Source organism: Aptenodytes forsteri, unplaced genomic scaffold (genome assembly GCF_000699145.1).
Source record: "Aptenodytes forsteri isolate BGI_AS27 unplaced genomic scaffold, ASM69914v1 Scaffold143, whole genome shotgun sequence".
NCBI classification, from domain to species: Eukaryota; Metazoa; Chordata; class Aves; order Sphenisciformes; family Spheniscidae; genus Aptenodytes; species Aptenodytes forsteri.
Genome location: NW_008794951.1, coordinates 8,708,768 through 8,733,375, shown reverse-complemented (window position 1 = coordinate 8,733,375; position 24,608 = coordinate 8,708,768). Strand labels below are relative to the sequence as shown.

The 24,608-nt window shown below is 55.4% G+C and overlaps 1 protein-coding gene across 1 annotated transcript in view; it reads right to left on the bottom strand.

Annotated features, from left to right (window-relative positions):
* Positions 1-22,934, bottom strand: part of FRMPD3 (FERM and PDZ domain containing 3) — a 33,582-nt gene extending 10,648 nt beyond the window's left edge. The window contains exons 1-12 of the mRNA XM_009275358.1: positions 22,781-22,934; positions 22,431-22,533; positions 22,005-22,050; positions 20,618-20,722; positions 19,436-19,543; positions 18,753-18,884; positions 18,080-18,199; positions 17,798-17,934; positions 16,835-16,958; positions 16,061-16,150; positions 14,351-14,530; positions 2,567-2,711 (exon numbers count right to left, since the gene is read on the bottom strand). Of these exons, the coding sequence (XP_009273633.1) occupies positions 2,567-2,711; positions 14,351-14,530; positions 16,061-16,150; positions 16,835-16,958; positions 17,798-17,934; positions 18,080-18,199; positions 18,753-18,884; positions 19,436-19,543; positions 20,618-20,722; positions 22,005-22,050; positions 22,431-22,533; positions 22,781-22,931 (1,441 nt within the window). The 5' untranslated portion in view covers positions 22,932-22,934. The remainder of the gene's footprint in view (positions 1-2,566; positions 2,712-14,350; positions 14,531-16,060; positions 16,151-16,834; positions 16,959-17,797; positions 17,935-18,079; positions 18,200-18,752; positions 18,885-19,435; positions 19,544-20,617; positions 20,723-22,004; positions 22,051-22,430; positions 22,534-22,780) is intronic.
* Between the last annotated feature and the right edge of the window lie 1,674 nt (positions 22,935-24,608).

The window sequence follows — 24,608 nt, the reverse complement described above, 5'->3', positions numbered from 1 at the left end:
ATAGGACGAGAGGAAATGGCCTCAAGTTGCACCAGGGGAGGTTTAGATTGGATGCAAGGAAAAATTTCTTTACTGAAAGAGTGGTTAAACATTGGAGCAGGCTGCCCCGGGAAGTGGTTGAGTCCCCATCCCTGGTGGTATTTAAAAGAGGAGTAGATGAGGCACTTAGGGACATGGTTTAGTGGGTGGTGGTGTTGGGTCGACGGTTGGACTCGATGATCTTAGAGGTCTTTTCCAACCTCAATGATTCTATGATTCTATGATTCTATGAAGGGGCAGGGAGGCGAACCGCCTGCGCAGCTCCAGCACGGCACAACCCTTCCTGCGGAGGGCAAGAATCTGGCATACGGCTCCACAGGGAAATGCAGAGAGATGGATCTAACTGACAGCATCCAGACAGAGCGTGCATTTCTAAAAATGTCTGCAGTTCAGCAGGAGGTTTTAATGGGCCTCAGGGAAGATGCATGTGCTCGTCTTCTAGGCAAAAAGCATGGGCCAGGGCTTGATTTTACATTTAAGATTCTGGCACAGCCTGCCTGCAGCCTGGAAAGTCAAAGCCTGGGCTAACTTGATTCATCCCAGTGGGGCTTTCTTATCGTTCCTGCAGAGGTGTGCTAATGATCAGCAGCCCCTGCTCCCTGTGATCTGCCTAGCTCCTGACAGCTCAGCCTGCAGCCGTAGCGAGACCAAAACTGTGAACAGACCTTGTTTTCTCAATACACATTAAATTCACTCCTTCTGAAGGATGCCTGAGCGGCTGGGCTGAGTGTACTAGGTCTGCAGGGAAACTGTTGCACTCCACTGGTCAGAGAGGTTTTCACTGCACCTCTGAGGACAGACCAGGCCATCCAGAGAGGGGCTAGCTCTTTGGTATGAAGACCATGGATCCATTGCTCCATCACTGTCCTACCCACACTGTGACTTCCCCTCACACTCACGCCAGCCCCCTGCAGAATGACATTGGTTTCCTGAGACTGTCAAGAAAAGGGCAAGATCTACTACCCTTTTTGGCATAGGTTTGGACCATGCCCATGAAGCAAAATCTCCCCGAGGAAAAATCCTGGTTATTATCACTGCTGCTAGAGTGTGGAAAAGCACCACTCGCACATGCTGAGACATCTCCTGAGTGACCAGTAACTGTGGGCGCCACCAGCCTCCCTCTGAGCCCTTGGGGATGTTCTGGGATGCTCTCCGCTTCCTACCACATTCCTCTGACTCCCCACAGCCATGTGCCCCATGTGTCCCTGTAGCCCATCTCAGGGTGACATGACCTGGGGAAGGACCACTCTGATGATAGCCAGTTAAGTTGGAAACACCCTCCACTCATAGAAAAATGTGACTCAATGTGTTTCTGTAGGGCACCCAGAGCAGCGAGCACAGTGACAGCTGTCAATAAGACGCGCAGGTGAAGAAACAAAAGGAAACCATGCGCGTATACTTACATCAACATCACTTGCCAGGTCTTTCCCTGGATTCACTGAGGTTGCTGCAGATGCTTTCCTGATGCCTCTTGTGAGTGTGTCCTCCCACATGTGCTAAGTCTGTGTCTGGGTGCCTTCCTTAGACCTCAGAGGCACTGAGTCCTTTCCCAAGGACCCTGATAGCTCTCGGCACTCCTCCCACCTCCCCCAGCTAGTCCCATCTTGAGGAGGCAGTTTTGACACTCTACCAGCTAAACTGAAGACTTGTCACAGCTCTCTGGAGCTGCAGTGTCACTTGGGAGCTCTGGGGGCAACCTTCCAGAGTCAGCTGGGTTGGTATTTTGCCCATCTCCAGCCACTGATCCTGTATTTTATATTTCCCTGTACAAAACATATTCGATGTGAACACCTGCATGGAACAATAGCACGTAGCTTATAGGTGGCTCTTGTTTGAAATCAAGCAATCCATCCTCAATGAATAGAGCATCGGTGCCTGGTGGGACAGAACCTGTCTTTAGCTGTTCTGGTCTCCTGCTATGCCCAGACCAGCCCTCTGCTCCCTGCATCAGGCTGGGCACCTGAAAAGCTGGGACACCAAAGTTTTCTTCCTGATTTAGGAAATCAGCAGAGCAGCCGTGCTTGCAGAGCTGCTCGTGCAGCCCAGATCCCCCATGGATGAAGGCAGCAGTGTCCAAAGGCAGCAGGAGTACAGTCCCTGGCTGAGTGCATACACTCACGTTGGTCTCTGGAGCCAGGATGCTGGCCAAGGAGCATGTGCTGCATCCCTGCGGCAACGCACAGGCTGTTCTGCGAGGACCCAGCATTTAGCTGGCAGCATTACAGGTCTTTTCAAACGGCACCTCCTGGATCTGCTCTAGGAGCTGCCAGAACGACACTTGCAGTGAGTGTTTAGGGCCCAAGCTGACACCACAAGTCAGAGCTTATCCAAAATGAGGACTTGTCTCCCTGCTCCTTGTTTTCTGGTTAAAAGGGGGTCTGCTGGTTCTGCAGGGGAAATGGGAGCAGAGGTGAGATGCCAGATAAACTCTTCTCCTTTCTAATGCTGCAGAGCCCTGGGAGCAGGGAGGAGGAGGAGAGGGAGGCTGAGGAAGGGGCTTGCACAGAAAGCAGAGGCTGAAACGTACCTGCCTTGATTATCTGAGGCGGGGGTGGCTGGCTGGGGGCCCTGGAGAATATCATCTTCTTGGAGTCCACCAGGAGACGGCAGTAACCTGTAATCAGGCAGGCGAAGTTGGTGGCTTCAGGCCACTCCATCAGCAACACCAGCGGCTGGAAGGCAAGAGAGGCAAAGTGCATGAGGCCCACGTGGCTCAGCTGGCACGGGACCAGTGCTCCAAAGGGGTTGTGCTGGGGCCCTGCACTGGTGTAACTGGTGAGCTGGCTGGCACTTTTAGCACCCACACAGAAAAAAGCAGCCAGGTGCACGTCCTTGCTCCAGATCACCCAACAAATCGCTGTGCACAAGAAAGTGCCTTGCTGCAGCTGTATTCCCACTTGCTAACTCCCCTAAGGATGATGAAAGAGGTGGAGCCCTGCAGGGCACAGGCTGTGCATGGCAGGGCCCCCATGCAACTGGCTCCTGATCGTTTGTCTGCATGTCAATGCTCTAAGCCTACCTGCAAGCACCAGATTAACCATCAGGCCCTGGGGAGCTCAAGGGAGCTTGTGGAGTCTCCAGCTGCCAGAACCCCTGTTTCATTGCAGGCACCACATCGCCCTCCCATAAACTATGACATCTGCTTCCAGCAAGATGCAGAAGGGGCAAAAACCCATTACAGGCTCCCCCAGTCACCACTCTGAGCCTGTGGATCTTATTTCAATTTAACCCTTTGGAAAATTAAATTTGTGCTTAGGAGCAGATGGTGTATTCTCTTTTAGGAGAGCATTTATTCGCACGCTAAAAAAGGTCTTTGCTTTAAAGAGAAGAAAAAATCAGACATGATCTGTGTGCCACATATAACCTCACTGCACAATCTAGTGGGAGACACCACCACTCCCTGGCTCCCGGCTTGTCCCAAGGAGAAGGCTAGCTAGCCCGGGGAAGCTGTTGGGTTGGGATCCACTCCTACCTGCTCAGAGAGGTCCCATGCACTGCTGGGACCCAGCTGGGCAGAGCAGCCTGCGCCAGCACAGCTTGGTCGAGCAGTCCACACTTGGTCTGAGCCCTGAGCACCGCAGTGGGAGACACCACCACTCCCTGGCTCCCGGCTTGTCCCAAGGAGAAGGCTAGCTAGCCCGGGGAAGCTGTTGGGTTGGGATCCACTCCTACCTGCTCAGAGAGGTCCCATGCACTGCTGGGACCCAGCTGGGCAGAGCAGCCTGCGCCAGCACAGCTTGGTCGAGCAGTCCACACTTGGTCTGAGCCCTGAGCACCGCTCAAGGTGGACCCATGAGATGGAAAAAAAATTGACAGTGCCTTCAATAAAGTTATTGCATGGCAGCTCTAGCCCTCATCTACCCCTTGCACAAAGCAACCCTATCTAAAGGGCCTTTGTACCCAGGTACAGGGCTTATCTGAGGCAACTGGGGGATGTTTAGCTACTGCTGTGACTTGGGCTGCCTGTCCTGCCATGCTCGGTCTCTTGCATACTGACAGCCCTCCAGGACTCAGAAGAACTCGTTTACCACATCCAGGGCAAACCAAGCCCATTTTAAAAAACACTTAAGCCTATGCAGTGTGAAAAGCTTTAAAGCTATTTTGGTTTTCTTGTTTTATAACCACAGGAGGTTCCTGGTACCCACTGGTCAGTTCTGTGCTCTGCTCAACACTTGCTTTTTTAAGCCACCAAGCCAACTCTGGCAAAGGAAGACCTGGCCTTACAGCACATCATGCTCTGGACCATACAACGCAATAAACCTGGGTGTGAAGCCATCAGCCCTGGGCAGAGCTGCATGTGATCCCCAAGCCACGCCAGCCCCTGGCAGGGGCTGATTCCTCCTAGGGCCAGGGTAAAGAAGTTCCCTCCTTGTCTGCTGTGCAGGAAGGGAAAGGAAAAGAAGTAACCCGACGTGGAAGAGTAATAACCCAACGAGCGAACGTGCTCTGCTGAGAGGCTCTGCCCCTGCCTGCTTGATGAGGCTCTTTCTGCACCAAGGAAAAAAAACCTGAGATGACACAGATCAAAGGGAAAGTATCAAGATAGAGAGAATGGAGAGAAGCTTGAAGGAGGCAGGCATGCAGCGGTGCGGGGGGTGTGTGTGTGACACCTCTTAGCTCAGCTCCAGTCTTGACATAAGTGATGAAGGGAAACCATGTGTTCCAGTTCTGCCACATGAAGCATCCTTAAAACAAGTGCCTTCTACATAGGGCTAAGCCTTCTTGGGTTTTTCAAGCCACTTGTTGAATAAAGCAATATTTGCACAGTGAGGGTTTGAGTGCTAGCAACAAGAAAGGAAGCAAATGCCAAGGGGAGGGAGGCAATGGCTGATGAGTATCCACTACTGGGAGATTAAATGAAGAGGCCAAGGTGGGTTGAGAATTCCCTTTCAAAGGGAAAGCTAGGCGGGTAGTTTCCACCACACGCGAGTCACACGCCAGAGATTCACAGCTAGCTCTTGGGGACACCAAGGCTGAGTGGCAAGAATCATGGACCTTCACTGCCTCCCTGTCAGCGCTTGCCGTTCAGCCCGCAGTGCAGTCCTGGTACCCCAGCTGGTTACCAGTACCTCTGGGACCCAGCCCTATTTCCATCTTTGCTCAGATACCTCTGCTTCAGGACGCTCCCACCCATCCAGAGATGGGACTGTAGGTTCTTGCTGGCAAGAAGCAGTCCCTGGATCAGTCCTCCTGAAGGAAGACAGGACTGAGACACAACCACCCCGACTGGTGTTTCTTGCCTACAAATAAAACACATGCAATGCACCAAGATGCCGTGAGCTCCCTGCCAGGTGTCCAAGCAAGCCCAGCCTCCAGACCAGCTTCCAGCAATTGGTGTGTGGCATGCTGGGGTTAGCTGTAGCACTCTGCTCTGAAAGAGGACTCTTAATACTGATTAGCATTACAGCTTAGTGAGGGGTCTTAGAAACGATTACTCTCACATCTTGGCAAGCAAGCAGCGTGAGAACTCTTCTCTAATTGTCAAGCATTCAAATATTGTTATTAGGGATTAAATCACTTCAGGGGAAGCTTGAAGCCATCCACCCGTGCTGCTGGCAGCACTCCAGCGAGATCCCCATGGCCCGGGAGCCCATGCTGCAGGGGCTCTGTGTCCTGCTGATGGATTATTGGTTGTTTAAAAAGATATTGAATGTGAGCAAAGCTGCTGCAGTCAGGCTGTGCATCTCTCCTGGCCTCGGTGGCTTCTCTGCTGCTCACTAACAGAGGTCTGGCTGTAACCCTTTCCCATGTGGGGTTACAAGACTGAATCTCTCTCTTCCACCCACCTAGGTAATTTTGCCGAGATTGCAGCAGCTCAGCTGCCTTCGAGACTTCCACCCTGCTGCCACATCTCCCTGAAAGTGGCCAACAGATCTGAAAGTGAGTTGTGGGGTCAAGAGGCAAAGAGGCAACATGATCGCAGCAGCCTTGTTTCCTTGGGAAATCAGGTTACAAAGAAGAGGTGTCAGGGGATGGCAGCTAATGGAGATGTTATTTTTAGACATTGGCAATCTTGGTCACCCTGTTCCACGCAGGCAAGGCAAACGAGATCTCATGAAGACAGCCAGGCACAGGCGAGCTGAGCAAACATTGACTTTCTGAACAGTTGCATGAAAAATTTCCAACTAATGTTGCTAAGGGTTTTAGATGGTAAATTCAGGGCAGCTTTGCAGGGAGCTGCTCTAAGTAACAACAACGCAGGACTGTAGTCTGTGCTTTGGGCTTCCTTGTGATACCCATGTCTTGTGGCGAATGGGATTGACCTCCTTTCCTTTGGAAACATCCTGCAAGGAGCAGTGAGGGCTTGTGCCTGTGGTCAGTATTGGCCTAGTCCCCAAGGGGCTGGGGCTCATGCAACATCCTTGCCTCCCCCTGCAATTTTTTTAACTCGCTGCTCAATCTCAACCAGACCTGACAAAAAGGCAGCAACCTGAAAGAGTGTAAATCTTCATAAGTTTTCTAAACCTGGTGGTGTGGTAGAGCAGAGAGACTTCCGTGAGCAGCCGGAAGGCAGGGAAGGATGCAGCAGGAGCAAAACCGGTGTCATTCCTCTAAGACTTGCTCCTTGCCCCATTGGCACTGATTGTTTCGGAAGTGGTCACAAAATGCAGTGCCTCTTTCCCAGCTGTAATCAGGAGATGGTGTTAATCACTGACGGGGAACAAGTTATTAACTAGCATAACCCTCCAGTTATCCTCCCGCCACGCACTGATGGCGTGTCTCATGCCACCAGCCCATGATTGTTTCGGAAGTGGTCACAAAATGCAGTGCCTCTTTCCCAGCTGTAATCAGGAGATGGTGTTAATCACTGACGGGGAACAAGTTATTAACTAGCATAACCCTCCAGTTATCCTCCCGCCACGCACTGCGTGTCTCATGCCAACCAGCCCATCCTCTTCCCCCTCCTCACTGGCATGTTCTTGCTGTGACAGCAGCGGGGTCTCATACCTCGGTGGCCCTGAGGGCTCTGCTTCCCTGGGATGCCAGAGCAGAAATGCCTGTCTGATTTTTGTCAGGGCAGCAGCACCTTTAGGATGAAAGCTGGTTTTACACAGAAGCAAACTTACTGGGATAATCCTACTGCTCTAAAAATGCCAAACATCAGATTCCCAGTGGGATGCGCAGGTAAAGGTTCATCTCTGACCTGTAATATGCCAACATGAAAAGAAGCAAATTTTAAAGAGAATGCTCTTTCTACCTCTAAAGGCATAATACCAGTCTGAAATTATTGATGTTTTGATCTTTCACTCATACTGGTTTTCTAGATTTTCTAGTCCTAATGAGAAAAGGACATTTCTTCACTTAAAGTTGGCAACCAGTCTCTCTGGAAAGTAAAACAAAATACATTTATACTGGATATGAGAGATGAGTTTCCCATTAGCTTATTAAGGATAGAGTGCTTTTGCTATTATGCCCTGCCTTTAAATCAAACCTTGATGTCCTTCTGGAGGATATTCTCTTGTTCAGACAAAGGTGAAGGTTTCATAGAATAATGTCTGGAGGAAATTTTATGGCCAGGGTTATGCTAGAGGATCTTAACAGTCCTCATATTTAAATTAATTTATGACCTGATCTATGTGTGCTATAACCCTTAAGCTTATGTGCATTTCCTTTTAATCTCCCCCCTTTATCATGTACTTCGGGTCTTACCCTGCTTCCTTTAATGCAGTGCAGTAGAAAGGTGGGATATGAATTTACATAATTTATGTTCCCTGGTTTATTTGAGGTGCACTGCCAAGTTTATATTTAATAATATAGGCATCCAGGCCTAATGAGACAGCAGTCAATTTTTCACTTGTACATTGACCTTTCCTTCCCTCCCTTTAAGCATTATTAACTCAAGTCTATCAATACCAGGCTGCTTGCGATTAGACCATTATTTCCCATTTGTTGATCAATAAACCTCCTGCCTTTGTTAGCAGCAGACCTTCAGGTTTCTGCAGTAGCGTCTCCTTCCTTAGGGTTTGAGCAGCCACCACCTCCGCCAGGTGAATGCCCTCCTTGTTTCCTGCACGGTCCCACAAATTGTCACAGCGGATGGAGAGGTACCTCTATAGACTGCAAACTTGTAGGCGTCTCCTTCTCTCCACTTCGATGGTGGTGCTGTGTCCCCTTGCGGTGCTGCTGTGTCCCAGGGAAGGTGCACGTCCAGCCTACACCTTCCCATCATGCTGCCACTGCCGCCCTGGCCGGCTTTCATCTCCCCCCTGGCTACTCAAAGGGCTCATGCTCTTCCCTGTGGGATTTCTAATAACCAGAGCCTGCCAGCACTTTCAGCATCCTCCACGTTTCCTATTTGTTGAAGCAAGTTCTCAGGACTCCCAAGGTTGCAGCACCATCGGGCTGCTCTCACTCCCACAGCACTGGACGCCTGAGGTCTGCTTGTTTATTTTTTCGTTTTTTAAAATAAACAAACCAAATTTGGCTTTGCAGGCTTGGAAACTCATCCTCTCTACATGTTGTCTGACTCTTGTGTTTCTGGCTGGCTCCTGTGTTTCTGGCTGGCTCCCATCCCAGGTCCTGGTGGGCAGCGCTATAGGTGGCGCCGGGGCTGGCACCACATGCTGGTATGTGATTTGCTTTACAGCCCACTAGAAAGGCTCTGCGAGGGGAGAAACTGCATCTGTGCTTCCCACTCACCTGAGCCAAAGGAAATCTCAATCCCTCCCTCTCTCCCACGAGATGACAGTGTTTCAGAATGGCTTAATGCAAATAAAGATGAATTCAGCTTAGGGAACCAGAGCCTTTAGGTCCATCATCACTCTGAAGCCTCGCTCTTCATGTAGGAGAAATCCGATGGGCTTCAGTCATTGCTTGCATGAGTGGGAGTAATGCTGGCCTCACCTGCCCGCATCAGTTTGATGGGGCTCCCCACCATTTTCAGACTACAATTTGGCAAATGCACTTACGGCACTGGCTTCGGCACCCACAGCGCATCCCTGCCATGCTTGGCTGGGGGAAGCACCACTGGGCTCAGGGCCGGCTGCGGCCCCGCTGGCACCCGCTGTGGTCGTCTCTGGTGGGGAAAGCTCGGAGGCAGAGGGGTCGCCATCTGCCGCCATCACATCCCATCGCTAGTGAGAGGGAGGGGTGGCCGGCAGGCAGGACTTTGCTCCTTCCAGGGGGAGAGGAGAAGGCTGCACCCTGGCTGTGCATGGTGGCTTTTTTTTCCATGGCAGGCTGGAAGCACACCAGGGCCCCTGGGACACCGACATCAATAGCCAGATTCCAGGCACAGCAGCAGCCGGGGACCTTTCTGAATTAATTTTTCCTTTGTTTTCCTCTGTTGAGTCTTGATCTCCGCTAAAGCGCCGGCTGGCTCAGGCCCTGCTGGGAGACATGAAATCAATTACCCCAGTGCCTTTGACTGAATTGTGCTTGGTGAGTGGCCAGCCGCTGTGGGCTCCTGCCCCGCAGCCTGGTGCAGGGACGAGGTGCAGCCTGGGACAGCTCCTCCGTTAAATTGCAGACGCTTGTCTGGGCTCAGGCAATCCGGCTACCCCCTGAGCGTTCCTCTTTCATTCCCATTCAGAGGTCTTCAGCAGCTTTTTTGCCAATGTCAAGACTGTTAATAATAAAAAGCCCAACGGCATGTAGCTGTGTAAATCAGAAAGGAGAAATGGTCCATTTGAAAAGGCATTTCAGTAAGAACAAAACCTTTGCTTCTGCAGGAGCTGCGGAGCTGCACAGTCAGGGGTGCGACCTGGTGGAGCCACCCAGCTGGACATCAGGAGCTGGCTCCGATATGCCCATGGAGCTGAGCAGCTCTCCCCATGCCTCCTGCACGGGGGAGCTTGGGTGAGCACGGCGAGCAGCAGCCCCTCTGCCTCCTCTGCACCCCATCAGTGCTGCCGGGCTTGCCCAGATGCCGGACAGGAGATGCTGAGACTGCCCTTCCCGAGATGCTGGGAGGTAGAAGAGAACTTTGCAGTTCTGCGCTGGGGAGGAGGGGAGATGTATGCCTGGAAGCCCAAATCTGAGCTGGCTCAGAAGCATTGGCTGCTCTGAAATGCTGGTCCCAGCACTGCTGGGCAGCTGGAGGGGGAAGCCCCTGGGAGATGCAGGCCTGTGGGGCCCCCAGACCACCGAGACAAGCTGCATTTAATGCATAAAGATCACAAGGAGACACCACATGCCACCACCCTGTCCCCAGCAACTCTATGAGCTCCAGAATCAATGCTCAAACACCAGCAAGTCCAGAGCGCAGGAGGAAGAGCAGAGAAGTGACAGCCCCAGCAGAGAGGGGACTTTGCCAGGTGGGAATGACCACACGACCCTGCAAAATGCCTACACCGCTGCAGTGCAGCTGGGGAAGCACTGTCCTGCCCCAGCTGCGTGCTGTGAACTTTCTCAGCATTTCCAAGCAAACCTGCCCCACTCCCTCTGTCAAAGTGAAACCTGCTCCTCTCCTCCCAGCAGCTCCCTCGGACATTGCAGGGAATAAAAATCCTTCTTGGACCCAGTAGCAGAGGCCTGAAGGCTTTTGTTCCTCTGCCCTGAGGTTGTGCAGCTCCTCTACAAGGGGTCCTGCCAGCATTTTCCCCCCCCTTGCCACCCTCGCAGTGGCAAACAGCTAAAGAAAGCAAAGCAGAGGTGCCAGCCCTGGGTGTGTATCCCAAAGGGGCTGTTGTAAACAGAAGCTGAAGCCCAGGATTGAAAAGCTCCAAAACAAACCAGTTAACTACCCACTACTATAATTTATAAGACAAACATAATTTCTTTTCCTCCTGAATTAAATGCAAATGGTTTATGATCTCCTCAAGCCTGCTCGTTACCTGAAAATCTTCCCCAGCTCCTTCCCGGCAGGTACGTCTGGGCTGCGGTTGCAGGCAAGCAGTGGATAAGGACGTTTGGGTGGCGCTGGCTGGTGCGGTCGGGGTGTGCAGACCTCCCGGCTGATGGCTGCTCTGTGACCTGACCCCTTTTTTTAACCCTTAGGATCAACTACACAACATCAATAAACCTGGTGCTTAGAAATTCAAAATGGCCTTTCTGCACAAATCCCTTAACCGTCACTGAACATCTGCTGTTTCCACAGTAACCCAGAGAGCAGCTGTGACGGGCTGCCGCCACCCCACTGATTCAGGCTGGCTTGCCTGCATCCCTGCAGTTACCTGGGGAACGCACCAGAGCTGCCCCAGCACCAGCATCCCACAATGCAGCACCAGGCATCACAGTGCAGCGGCCCCAGGGGGACACCCCCACCTGCTCTGCAATCCACAGGGCTCCGACAGGCTTTCGGGGGTGATACGGATTTCAGCGCAGGTCCCCAGAGCAGTCAGGACACTACTTCAAGCACAACCCTCCAATAGTTTACGACTCATGCTGGAAACAGATTTATTTGCAACCCAGGGCTTTAGCCAGCAACACGTTCAGTGCAACAGAATAATTGCAGAAAGCAGATTAGCTCTGCGAGGTAATGCCTGCTTTTCTTAGCCTGCCTCATCTATCACTGTCCTGTGTAGGATTAGCATATGCCTCATTTTGGAGCAGACATTCTGGCTTTAAAACCCAGCCCTTTGGATAACAGTTAAATGAAGATGGATAACAGCCTCTGCACTGGTGGGGTGCTGTTGAGCCTGCTGAGATTCACGAATGAGATGCTCACTCCGCTCTGGGTGGGCAGAGGGGCTTTCAGTGGCTGTAGGCAGCTGCCTGGAATTTCTCAGGAAGGTAAAGCCACCATGCATGCGTACGTGCTTGCGGGAAGTTGTATGTGAGCTGCCTTTTCTCCAGCAATTGGGAGGCTGGATAGAGGGGACACGGGAGAAAGTCTACTCCTACAGCGGGAAAGGGCTGGTGGTGTTACGGAGTTAATTACTGCTGCAGAGCACGGCTGAGGGGAGTGGCACTGCAGGATCTGTGGAGAAGCCTTGTGGGAATTGCCACCTAATTTATAGCAGATGGATGTCAGCACCACCTCAGCCTCCAGCACATCTGCTGCTCCTGTGGCCAGTCTCAGCTGCGCACCGGACTGCGCCGGGGACGACGACTGCCCTCTCCCATGCCAGGGAGGGGACAGTAGCACCAGAGGGGCCCGTGCACCCCACCATGAGCTCAATGTGCTCCTGGGACTGAGCAGCGCTGCATGGAGCAGAGCTAACGCTGCACGTCTCGCCGCACAGTACTCGCAGCTGGCGAGACGGCCATGGAGCTACATGACAGTGGGAACATGCTGTGCTCCGAGCGCTTGCAGTGAGCCATGAGCAGTCAGTCACGGGGTTGTGACCAGCCTATTATTACTGTATTAATATTGCGATTTATACACACATATCCAAGGGGCGTGGGCACCAGGAGGAACCAGAAGGGTTACTCATGGTGCAGACTATATCCCTTGGTTATACCTGCTCCATAAGCAGTAAGGAGGAGACCCGGTGGGCTCCTGCACAGCCCAGGCAGCCAGAGGGGCCGTGCAGGGAGGGGTTCCACCTGCCCAGGCTGCAGGGGGGGAGGTTTGAGGGTTTTGAAGGGTAAGGACAGGCACAGCAGGACACCAGGACTTCACCTGGGCAACAACTGACCTCAGTGGGATGCAGAAGAGGGAATATTACAGATATTACAGTTGACTAAATACCCACTGAATTACAAATGCAAAAAAAGGGCTTCACCGATGAGGCTGTTGGAGGGGACAGCTGAACCAGAGGGGATGAGGATGAGCGCGGCTCTGGCAGAGGCTACCGAAGTGTTACTGCATTTCAGCAGAGTTACTGGACCAGGCACAGCGGCAGCAGGAAAACAGACTTGGAGGAATTAATGAGCCTGGTAGGAGGAACTGCTAAAATCCACTAGGAGAGGAGGCAGCAGGAGAATCCTAAACAAATCCACCATGATTACATCTGCGAGGCTATGGCTGAAATAGAGAGCGCAAGGAAAGGGCTGCAGAGAGGGCTGAGGCTTAGAGAGCTCGCAGGAGATGAGGAAACACAGAGGCAGCCAGCAAAGCAGCTCAGCTTCATCAGCCTCGGGGGGAAAAGGCATGAATGTGGGGGCAGCAAAACTGACCTACAGCCAAAGGCTCGGAGGGCTTGTGCAGATACACCCTGTCTGCTGTGCAGCAGCATCTCCATGCCCCACAGCGGTCACAGCTCCACTGTGCCAGATGTCATGGCATGAGACAGCCTCTGCCAAGCACTGCTCCTGTCTAATTTAGCCCAAACTCAATCCTAACTCTGTCCTGTTGAATTCAAGGTGGGAGGAGAGGAGAGGATGAGGCTTGGCATTTATCTGTCAGGTAGCTGCCTCTCAGCTCTGTCCTTCCCCATGGGGCAGGGAAGAGCTGGGTGCGGGGAGGCAGTGAAACCGAGGATACCCTGGAGCAGGCACATGGCCACCTGCCTGCGAGTCTGCCGGAGACGTGTCCTAGCTTATTAAAAACCTGAGCAAAGGCCAATGGAAGATCTCTTTAGGATCTTGTGGCTGCTGGACCAGACACCAAAGAAGTCAGTAAAGCTCTTCCTGTGTTGCTGACAGTCCTTCTGAAGGGTTTGGGACCCAGGAGAGACAGGAGACTGCAAGGGGTGTGGAGGGGTGGTGGGGCCTGACCATGGGGATCGACTACCAGAACCAGCACTGCACCACGCAACAACTAGCAGGGGATGGCAGGATGATAATGCACAGGGCCCAGGAGGGCATGTACACTGAGAAGTGGAAAGACTGCTCCATGGGCTGAAGGGGAGGATAACAGAGGCAGCTGGTAAGATACCTGGGGGGTGACTTACTGGAGCCAGGGACACCCATGCCCAGGGATGCCCAGCGATCTCTTCTTGCACTCTGAGCCTGACACCCCCCATCCTATCATTTCCCGTTCATTCAACGATCCTGCGTAGCTTGACAAGTTCCAAAAGCGCTGCTAATGGACGAAGCCCCACCAGTCCTCTCCAGTACCTGCATCCAGCCCAGGTATGGCCATGGATCGCTCCTCTCCAGCCCTGAGCAGAGGTGAGGCGCTGTCCTGCCTCCAAAGGGCCCTGCGACCTGCCTGGCCTGTGTCACCCCTATCTGCCCCAAGGACCCTGCTCGAACTGTTGGGTAGGTGTTTCGGTCATGGCCAGAATGCCACCATGTCTGCACTGCGCACCCTTGGCGTCAGTCCTATGGTGCAAGGAGCCAGACAAGCAGGGGAGATGCCGCGGACCGTGCACCCTGTGACCACAATGTGAAAGGGGCTTTTGAGTCCCTAGAAATCTCCAAGCAGATGCTCCAACATGCACTTGTGTCCTGAACCCCCTTAAAGGCGAGCACCGAACCCCCAACCACAGCCTCCGCACTAGCCCCTCTCCCCGGTGCCTGCCTCCGTGGCACCCATGCCTACCTTGGCATCCAGGATGCTCGTCTCCACCCGAGCCACCCCCTGGTTCTCCCTGAACAGCTGGATCTTGCTGACCTTGCTGAACTCCGACAGCACTGTGGTAAGGTTGGTCTTCAGGTCAATGACATGGCTGATGCCATGCCGGGGTCCCACCAGAAGCGTGGTGGCTGGCTGCTTCTCATCCTGGTAGCACGAGCACATGGAGAAAGAGAGACAGACAGATAGGGGTGAATAAACGCATCCTGGGGCTACACTGGCTACACCTGTCTCTTTCTCTGGAGCCAAGCCTTGATGTTGGCAACTCAGCCAGGTCCTGGATGGCTTTTGCAGAGCAGCAGGTGAAGCTGGTGCCATGAACACCCTTCCCTGAGCTTCTCTGCAGGGCTGGGAACGGTGTGCGGGATGCCAAGGCTATTTAAAAATAAAGCACTGAACTGACTGTCCACATGAAATATTCAGGCCTGCTGGTGTCACTACAGAAAAGTAAGAGCATGTTACAAATCTGCCTGATCTGACATTGCCTCTGAGAGAAGGAAGCAGAGGACAGAGTGAATGCGTTTTAGAAAAGAAAGACTAGAGCTTTGACTGAAAATAGAGATCTTTCTTGCTCTGGTCTGCCCAGGAAGGATGCTTCAAGCCAGACCTGGAGGTGAAGAGGAGCTGGGCAGACCAGTGCAGAAGAGAATAAGGGAATACTTTTTACCACTTACATGTGGTTCCACTCCTAGGCTGGCTCAGAGTCATTGCTTTGGTGACAGAGATGAAAAAAAAGGCAGGGCACCCACACCAGAGGTGAGTTGCCCAACGCTGCACACCCAGGCAGTGTCGGAGGCAGGCTCTGACCACTCAGCCATGGCACTGACCAGACACCATGTGGTTCTGCTTTCACTGATTTCCTACAGGCAGCCCTTTGAGCTGCAAGGTGAGGAGCTCTGAGGCATGGTGGAAGCAGAGCAGATCAAAGGCTGCAAGAGATGGAACCCAGGAGGCAAAGCAAGGGAAGCCAGGGAAGTGCTGAGATCTTGGGTGGGGGTAAAGGCAAGGATGGCAGAGAGGTGACACTTACATGGAGACCCCTGGATGGTAGGTGGAGCGAGAGGGATGGAGAGGTGAGCCAGGCAGCAGGGAGCCTTAGCGGGTCCACTGTTCTCCTGTTTGTCTTGGTGGCTTTCCTCCTGCCGTGGAGAAAGTGAGGTGGCTTGGGTGAGGGGTGGTGATGCCTCTGATGGAGATGAGGGAGGAGTGGGCCATGGTGGTGGCAGCTTCCTGAGAGTTGCCAAGCAGTGGTTGGGCTGGACCACTGCTGACGGAGATGGTAAGGCTAGCCAGGCTATTCCCTGCATGGACAAGCAGAGAATGTGGTGACCTTTGCCAAGGGTGGCCCTTCTCCGAGAAGGATGGCAGGATGCTGCCAGGGCAGGACCGAGCTATAAGCATTTGTCTGAAATTACTCCAACTTCATTGAGCCGGTCATCTCGTTGCACAAAAGGCTGGCAAGAACAGAGCTGACCCTGACCCTGCGGAGCTGACGATCTGACCTACTGTCAGCAGAGGCTCTGAAGGCTTTTCTGGATGGGCTTGGACCCCAGTGGGGCGGAGCAAGAGAACGAGGGAAGTAATTTCTGTGGGAGCCACATCTCCCCTGGCTCTCTCCTCCAGCGCACACTCAGGACCAGTGCCAAGCACCTCCCAGCCCATCCTGAATTACCGTACCAGTCCCACTGTGTTGAAGAGGACCCCAGCAAAGGTGGGCAGCTCGTTCAGGATCCTCAGGTACTGCAGCTTCGCCTGGGCCGTGGAGACCTGACAAAACACATCACATGGGTGATCACCACCAGCACAAGGTGGAAGAAATGCAAGATGCTCGTGCAAACTCGGGAGCTCCTAAGCAGGGGTGCGCTGGGGGCTTGACATGGGGTGGAGAGGGGCTCCGCTCCCCTGCTGTCCTGGGCAGATGCTGGGAGGTAACTCAGAGCAGAGGCACAGCCAGGGAGGAGCCCAGACACTTGATGTATAACCCCCCTGGGGGATGTATAATCCTCCCAGAGATGTATAACCCTCCTGGGGGATATATAACCCCCCCGGAGGATCTATAACCCCCCCGGGGAGCTCTCACACCTGCAGGGACCGAGGCAGTGGCTCAGCAGCCTCCTCCAGAGCTTTCCAAGCCCAGAAGCAGAGATAACGATAAACACAGGCTTAACTGATGTGTGCCGCTTCAGCCAAGCTGAGAGCCAGCTCTTGGCTGATCTCACCCCACTGATCCTCACTGCAGTCCCCGAAATCCAGATCAGCTCTCGGAATTGGATTCAGGAGAGAGAGCTGCCTGGCTGCCTGGCTGTCACCACGGGATTTATCGCCCATCCAAGGGGACTTAAGCAGCAATAACAGGAGTCCCTGAGCAGCCGGGGACAACAGGATGGCTGGAGCGGAAGGCACGCTGCCACTCCACCAGCCCTAAGCCGTGGCCGTGTGGGTTGGGCTCACCTTGGTGCCGCCAGGCTGGTTCTGGTGGGCTTTGAGCTGCTGTGAGAGGGATTTCCGGAGGCTCTTCTCTTTGATGAGCTGCAGGAGCGAGGGAGGCAGGAAGGGCTCCAGGCCCCACTCCTTCCTGTGGGGAGGGAAGCCTGCCTGAGCCACCAGGCCAGAGACCCCGCCGATGGGCAGGGAGGGCCAGAAACCAGGGATGCTGCCTGAGAGCATCCTCTTGCCATCAGAGGGAGCCGGAGTTGCACCAGCACTTCCTTGGTGTCACAGCCGGAGCAGCAGCAGCCCCCAGCCTGGGCCCCCAAGGGGATGGGATCCCCAGCTGGTGTCACAGCCACCAGCACCGGGCTGGGGAACACAGCGGTGCCAGGCTCTGCAGCTGAGCCCAGCTCCCACTCACCTTCGTGTAAGGTTAAGGGATGCAGGGCAAATCCCCAAACCTCTTTTGGGATCCTCCCAAGGTGCCATCTCCCTCCTTCCTCCCTGTGCACACTGGGCAAGGCCAGCCTACACAGATGGACTCTGCATGGATTTAAGACACTGGGAGCCGCAGGAGGGCTGAAGCCAGGGATGCATGGCTTGGTGATAGGCTGAGATTACACAGCCACAGTGCCTTCTCCTTCCCTTGGATGCCAGGTGGAAAATCAACCCTGGTTCCCATGGAAATGATCCTGGGCTCACAGCAAATATCCCTGCCAGCCCTAGCAAGGCTGCTCTGCGCAGCTGGATGTCAGCATGCAGGGGTCTTACACAGCCCTGTGGTGGGACCAGGGGCTGTGTGTCACTGCTGCCAAGCCCGTGAGCCACCGGCCAGCTCCAGGAGGGCTCCCAGGGCATCTCATGCTCAGCACCCCGAAATGTTGCTGGGAGCACCCCAGTTACGCAGGGGCTATGAGCAGGAGCACAGGGAGGGAACACAGAGGAGGGCTGCGCGGCGGTGTGGGGAGAGGGAGAAGGACTCACTCCACATTCTTGAGGGAGACCTTCTGGCTGGGGTGGGTGGCTGAGACGGTGATGTAGATGTGGAGGGCAGCCAGCCCCAGCAGCATCTCTGGCTTGGGGTCTGTGCCAAAGCGCTCTCTGATCACATCGTTGCGGCTCTGCAGGGGGGAGGAGAGGTGTTCTCAGACAGCCACGGGGACAGGGCACCCTCCACATGAGGGATGCCTCCACAGGCCCCAGCCTGGGCAGACACGTGGGCCACGAGCACTATCACCTCCCAGTTCCTAGGGGTGAGTCCCCTACCTGGATGTACAGGTACTCGAACGCTGCAGGATCCTGGCGCAGCAGATCCACCGGGTCCTTGGGGAAGAAGCTCACACGGAAGAGGCATCTCATGCCATGGTAGTGTGTCCTCTGCACAACCTGTGGCAGGAGCAGAGGGGAGCGGTGAGCCCAGGAGCCACGTATATTTGCCTGCAGGGCAGGAGACCCCCTCTCCTCTCCCCTGGGGGAGGATTTGATTTCTCTCCTCCATGCACCACCTGATCCTTTCATCCTGGGAACAGTCCAGCCTTCCTTGGTGTGACACCTTTGCCTGGTGCTGCAGGGGTTTATGCCACCAAGGCTAACGCTTCCTCCACGATCCCCATTTTACCCCTGGTCCTGTACAGTGCCAGCTTGCTGGCTTTCCCGGGCAGGCCAGGGATGTTCATGAATGCTGTCTGCAGCTGCCCAGGCTGGAGCATGGAGCATCTCCATGGTGTTGTCAGGGTGGGATGGGTAAAACCCTGATCGTCTCCCTCTTTGGCCACCCTTTGCACCCCTGAGCCCGCAGGACCATGCCAGAGGCAAGGAGAGGCTACGCCACCCCATGGCACAACCCTGGCCAAGCCCCACACTGGTGGGAGAAGAGCCTCCCTGTGCCCCAGCCACCGGCCATGGCTGTCCCAATGCCTTCCTGCACCCAGCAGCTTACGTGGGCCAGCGGCTGCTTGTCCTGGAGCAGCAGGAACCGGTGGCTCTGCTCTGGGCTGGAATACTCCAGGACCAGGGCAAAGTGCTCGATGTGCCTCAGGGACAGGCGGTCCTGCAACGTCACCATCACGTCCTGCAAATGCCACAGACAGGTTTGGGTGCGAGGCACTGGCTCCCTCCCAGGGTGGGAACCGGCATTCCCACTGAAAGCCCCCTTCTCCCTGGCACCTGGGGCTGCGCCAGTGAAGGATGAGGCCCTGCAGTGCTGAGAGGGGCCGTGGGATGGTACCCAGCCACTGCCAGGCAAAGTGACCTTGCAGCAGGAGGTGACCAGCAGCCAGACCCCCATCACCTTGGGTAACACTGCGGTGTTTTGGAGGGGGGGCTGCAGGGAGCTGGCCTCTGGTAGGGGGACTCACAGGAGCATCCATCCTGGCTGGAGGACAGGCTCACAGCAAGGAGAAAAGTTAGGAGTGGGAGAAAGACAGCAAAACCCCATCCCTGCCAGCTGCAAAGCGTGTCGCCCGAGGAGGTGGAGGGTCTATCTATCATGCGGTGGCAGTTCGCAGCCAGCCAAGCGCCGCTGCGGTGTTTGTGCAAGGAAGCAGGAGACAAGGAAAAATGGATCGTGCAGGCGGGAGGAGAGAATCGTCATGGTGCCATGGGGGAAGCAGAGGGGCCCACCTTCACGGTGGTTCGGCCATCGAACGTGAAGGATTTGATCTGCCCGTTCTCCAGGAAAACCTTCAGCACATTGGGAATGAGGAGGAGAGCTTCTTTCTTCAACATGTCCTGGCACGCAGGGCCAGCAACAGGGGAGGCGAGGAGGATGGGGGGCACAGAGAGACGGAGGGAGGGTGGGGAGAGAGAATGAGTTTCAGTGATAGAGCAGTTATGGCATCCTCCGCTTCTCTGGGCTTATGTGCTAAGAGGCACATTCCCCTTGAAAATCCAGCATCTCTACTGAGCCACGGAGAAGTGCAGAGCTGGAGCAATTCAGAGCTGCCTGATAGATTCACCTCCCCAACTCCCAGCAGCTGCAGTGGGAACGGAGCATCCCACTCCGTCCGGCATGTCCCAGACCTGTGCCCATGCCTGGCAGCCTGTTCCACTCCCCGGCTGGTGTCCCAGAGGGGAGGCAATGGCCAGGGTGGCTCAGAGCTGATCCCCCTTTCCTGACCCATAGCCCAAGCCTAGCCCACCTTAACCTTGCACATGCCCTGTGCAGTAAGTTGGGTGAAGGCTGATTTTATTTAGTGAGAAGTGTTTCGATCAGATAATTACTTAATTGATTTTGCTTAAAAATAGAATTTGCTAGAAGTGCTTTACAGGTTTTTTTTTTTTTTTTTTTTGTTTTTTTTTTTTTGTATGCTGCTTAATAAAACCTTTCTGCAATTAAGAGAGAATGGCACTGGGCTGGAATGCTACTGCAGCATAACAGCCTCCATTGCCACGCAGCAATGCCCTGGTCACCCTGCCCCACGCACAGGCACTCCTGCGAAGCCTTTGGCACTGGGTTGGAAGCCACAGACCTTCCTTAGGGCAGATGCTGGCACTGCCCAGATGTCACCCTTGGGTGATTAGGGGGACTCAGGTGGGACCAGGTTTCCAAGGACAGTTTCTGGGGCTCCGTACAGACAGAGGGACAGGGGAGGACCACAGCATGTTCCCCCCAGCACTGACCCAATGCCTTGAGTGTGCCCAAGGGCATCTGCCCTGCAGGGCTCCCCGGGCCAGAGGGCTGCTCTCACCCATAGAGCCCAAATCAGGGGAGAGGAGCCCTGCAGCCCCTGCCTACCTCATGCCCCACAGCCCCGGGGACGCCTCAAGGGGGTGACTCACGGAGGAAGGCAGGGCAGGACTTACTGGGTCCGTCTCGCCGACTGTCACCTGCTCTGAAAATCGGACCTTCGCCGGGTTGGACCTTAGCTTCGCCTTCTTGGCTGCGCTGATGAAAGCAGATTTGGGAGACTGGAAAGAGAGGACCGGGTAAATCACCTGCCTGCCCTTGGAGCCATGGCATGGGGAAAGCCAGACACGGGGCCCAGAGAAAGCCTCTCTGAAGCCAGCATGACGATGGGGAGCAGGCAGCAAACCATGAAATGTGGGGGTGGAAAGCAAGTCCCCTTCGCTGTGGTTATACAGTGCTACAGGCAGGGCCAGAATGATGAGCAGCAGCCCCTGAGGTCACACCAGCATGCTCAGTGTGACGGGGGAGGCTGCATCCCCAGCGGCACATGTGGCTGGCACCCCCTGTGCAGGTTGAGCTCCAGCAGACACGATCCAGGACTTGCTTGGAGGCACCGGCACTGGTTTGGATGGGAGGGACAAGCCCCTCGGATGTGGGTCTACTGCTGCGGGGAGGAGCTGGGTGGCTGGGAGATGGGGGATGGCAGGACCCCCGGCAGCCCTGTGGGACATTCTGGTGGCAGTGTTGGGTGCTGGGGAGCCTCTGCCTGCACATGCTCCAGCACAGAGGCAGTTGTGCTGCAGAACTGTGTGAGTCTGAGGGCACCAGCATCAGCTGAGCAGCCTGTCCTGGCTGGTGGCCATCCAGGGCCAGGACAAAAAAAGCTTTTTTGGAGCCCGGCACATGCCCCGTTCCTGATGGAGCTGTGCTGGGTGGTGGCATCTCCCTCCCAGAGAGGAGGGGAGCACAGGGGAGCTCTCACACTTATCTCCTTCACCAACATCGAAAGGCTCAGTAAAGCAGAAATGATGCCCTGCCACCACCATTGCCGGCATGACAGTTCAATCTGCTTCAGCACCACGGGTGCTGAGCCCCAGTGCACCATCACCACCCGGTGCCAGCACCACCGCCACCTGCACTGCTCGGGGCCCGCAGCCTGGCACTCCCATCTCCCCAGGGATTCCCTGGCTGAGCCTGCCAGCAACGGCAATGGCAAGTCCCCCCCTGCCGCCTCTGGCATGATGGGTCACTTCATCAGACACGCCTGATGCCCTCAGCAAACTGTATGGGTTTGGGGATATTTTTCCTCCCTCCCTCCTGCGAGGAGATAGTGACGAGGACAGGGAGATGGCTGCATGCCCCCACTGACCCTGTGAGGCTGCGGCAGCTCTCAGACCCGACAGCTTGGAAGAGCCTTGGGTTGGTGGGACACCAGTACCCCACCTCAGTTGAGCTGCCTGAGTGGTCCCCCGGGGCCTCCATGGACCCCACCTCAGTCTCCCAAAGGGCTCTTAACCCCCGTCCTGGCTCCCCCGGGGCTGGCCATGGACCTGCTGGTCTCACCTGGTGGGTGTGCAGGACTGTGAGGATGATGAAGTCCTTGGCCTTCCTGTGACAGAAAGGAGAAATGAAGGTGGACAGGACCTCATGGTGGTGGACCTCAACACATGCATTTGGCTATCGAGAGAGCACATCCCACCCTACCCAGCCTGATGGTGGCTGGGACATTTGTGGGCTCCTTGGGGTGCTTGGTAATACAGCTGTGGGTGCTCTCCCAGTGCTGCCCACCCCTTGGCCAGCTGGAAACGGGTACGGCACTTGCTCCAAGACACTCCCCCTGCTCAGGTTGAGGCTTCCCCATGCCAGAGTGACCGCCGGTGACAGTGGAGCCTGGGGGTATGCAACGACACCCCAAGGCTCCGGTCAGGGCACAGCAGCCCGGCACGAGCCCCCTCCCCGGAGGCGATGAGGGACGAGTGTTGTCTTCACCTGACGAGCTCGATGAATCTCTCTCTGGGGGCTTCACTCACGTCCTCATCGTTGATGGCCAAGATGTGGTCTCCTGGCAGGAGTTTATCCTCAGAGGGGCCACCTGCCGGGAGAGAGGGTCAGGGCCAGCCCAGGCATCCAGGGCTGCAGGGCTGGGGAGAAGCAGGAGGGTCCCAAGCACCACCAAAGCATTTGCCCATGTATGTGGCTGTGGAGGGCACCCCGCAGGCACACCGGAGGGGGACAGGAGAGGACAGGAGCCCAGGGAGGGGTCCCACCAGGGGAAGGTGCCGCTGTGCTTCCTGGCACCCTGCAGCTGTGTCCAGGGAGCCCCCCACCGCACACCCTACCTGCTGCCACCGAGCGCACCACCACCGGCCTCTCACTGCCGGCCACAAAGCCGAATCCGTAGCGGGGGTGGCGTTGGACCGTCACCTGTCGGAGCGTGTCCGAAGGCAGCTGCCCACATTCCATATCATCGCCACCACGCTCCTCCGGCATCACATGGCTGCGCTGCAGAGCGGAGGGGCAGGTTGTAATGCACCCCATCATGACAGCCCTCCCTGCTCGCCTCAAGCCCTCTGTGACCTGGAGGGCAGCCCCACTCCACCTGCCTCCCACATCGCTGCTGGCACTGCAGGTCCCAGCAGCTTGCCGGGACATCCACAGACCCCCACATCCTCCCTTGCAGAGTGGTGCTGCTCAGTGCCCATCCTTGCTGCAGCACCAGCAGCTCGGGCAGGGTGACATTCATAGAGATACCCCCTAAGGGTAAATCATGCCATCCTCTCCCAGCATCTCACTGTCCCAACCCTGTCCCAGCATCTCACTTCATTAGATGGGAGACCTGTGCAGGATAAACTCCTGGTGGTGTGACTCTGGCCGTTACCTGAGGGATGCCACTGTCATGAGGTTCAGAGGAGACAGCAGCCCTGGCACGGCCAGAGTGCCGTCTCACTGCCTGTTTTGCAGAGGTTTACGAGCAAACTCAAGGGCTGGCTTTTTCATGCTCTGTAACACAGCTGCACAGTATCAGAGATAAGTGGAAACAAGTTCAGCCAGTCCAAAAACTGGGATTAAGGCAGGATCAGCCACGGCTGCTGGCACTATGACCAAGACTCCGCTGCCAGCCCTGGGACTCCTTGAAGCACTGACAGCCAGAAGCCGGGAAGACCCAGCCCAGGGCAAGGTCATGCCAAACCTGCCCTTGGCATCCCAGAGCAATGCCAGCTATGGCTCCGGGCTGTTCAGCAGGGCTGCGAGCCTGCTACTGGGGAGCAATCCTGGGATGGATCATCAGGATGGCGGTGGAGTGCAGCACAGAGAGATGGCAACGTGCACGGCCGCAACCAGAAAAACAAAGTGAAGAATGCGCCGTTGTTTCTGTGCTGCTCATTGCTTGTTCCTGTCCAGACTATTTAGCCTGCTTAAAAAAGATCCTTCCAGGCCTTTTGGCAACACATCAATTGTTCTGTCTCTTATCAGTTTAGGATTTGACGCATCATCCAACTAATGCAATCTGTCTGCATTTCCGACACCCCCCACCCGCTCCCAGCGCCGCATGTTGGCACCTGCTGCAGAGTGAAGAGGGACGGCACGTGGGGCCGAAAGAGGACGGGAGCTTCTTGCAGCTCCGTGCCAGCACACGCACAGCTTCGGGCCTGAGCACGTCGCTGCCAGGAAAGACAGCCCTGTACCAACCCTGATCCCCAGGTGACCTGTCCTGACATCCTTTAAGGGAGCAGGATCTTTCCCTGTCCCTGCTGCCTTGTCTTCCATGGGAGCCAGGAGGGCTCTGAGCACTGGGCACCTCCACCCAGTGTCAGGGATACATCGCTGGCTGTGGATGAGCTGCACTCTGTGGTGATGTGATGCCACCACTGCCAGGTCCACCCTGACCCGTCCCTGGTGCTCAGCTGGATGGGTACCTGTGGCTTTCCCCTCCCTCATGGAGAGGCACATGGCTGGAGAAGCAAAACAGTGAGACCCAAGGAAGGGAACTGCTGAGGAGCAGAAGGGTGTGGGCATCTCCCGGGGTGGGGGAAGTCCCACACCTGTCAGCTGTCCCAGCAGGGGTGCAGCACCCGCAGGCATGGGGTGCAGGGCCAGCTCCATTGCCAGGAGAGTGCAGCTGCGGGGAAGCGCAGGCAAGACTGTCTCCCCTGCGACTGGCTACGC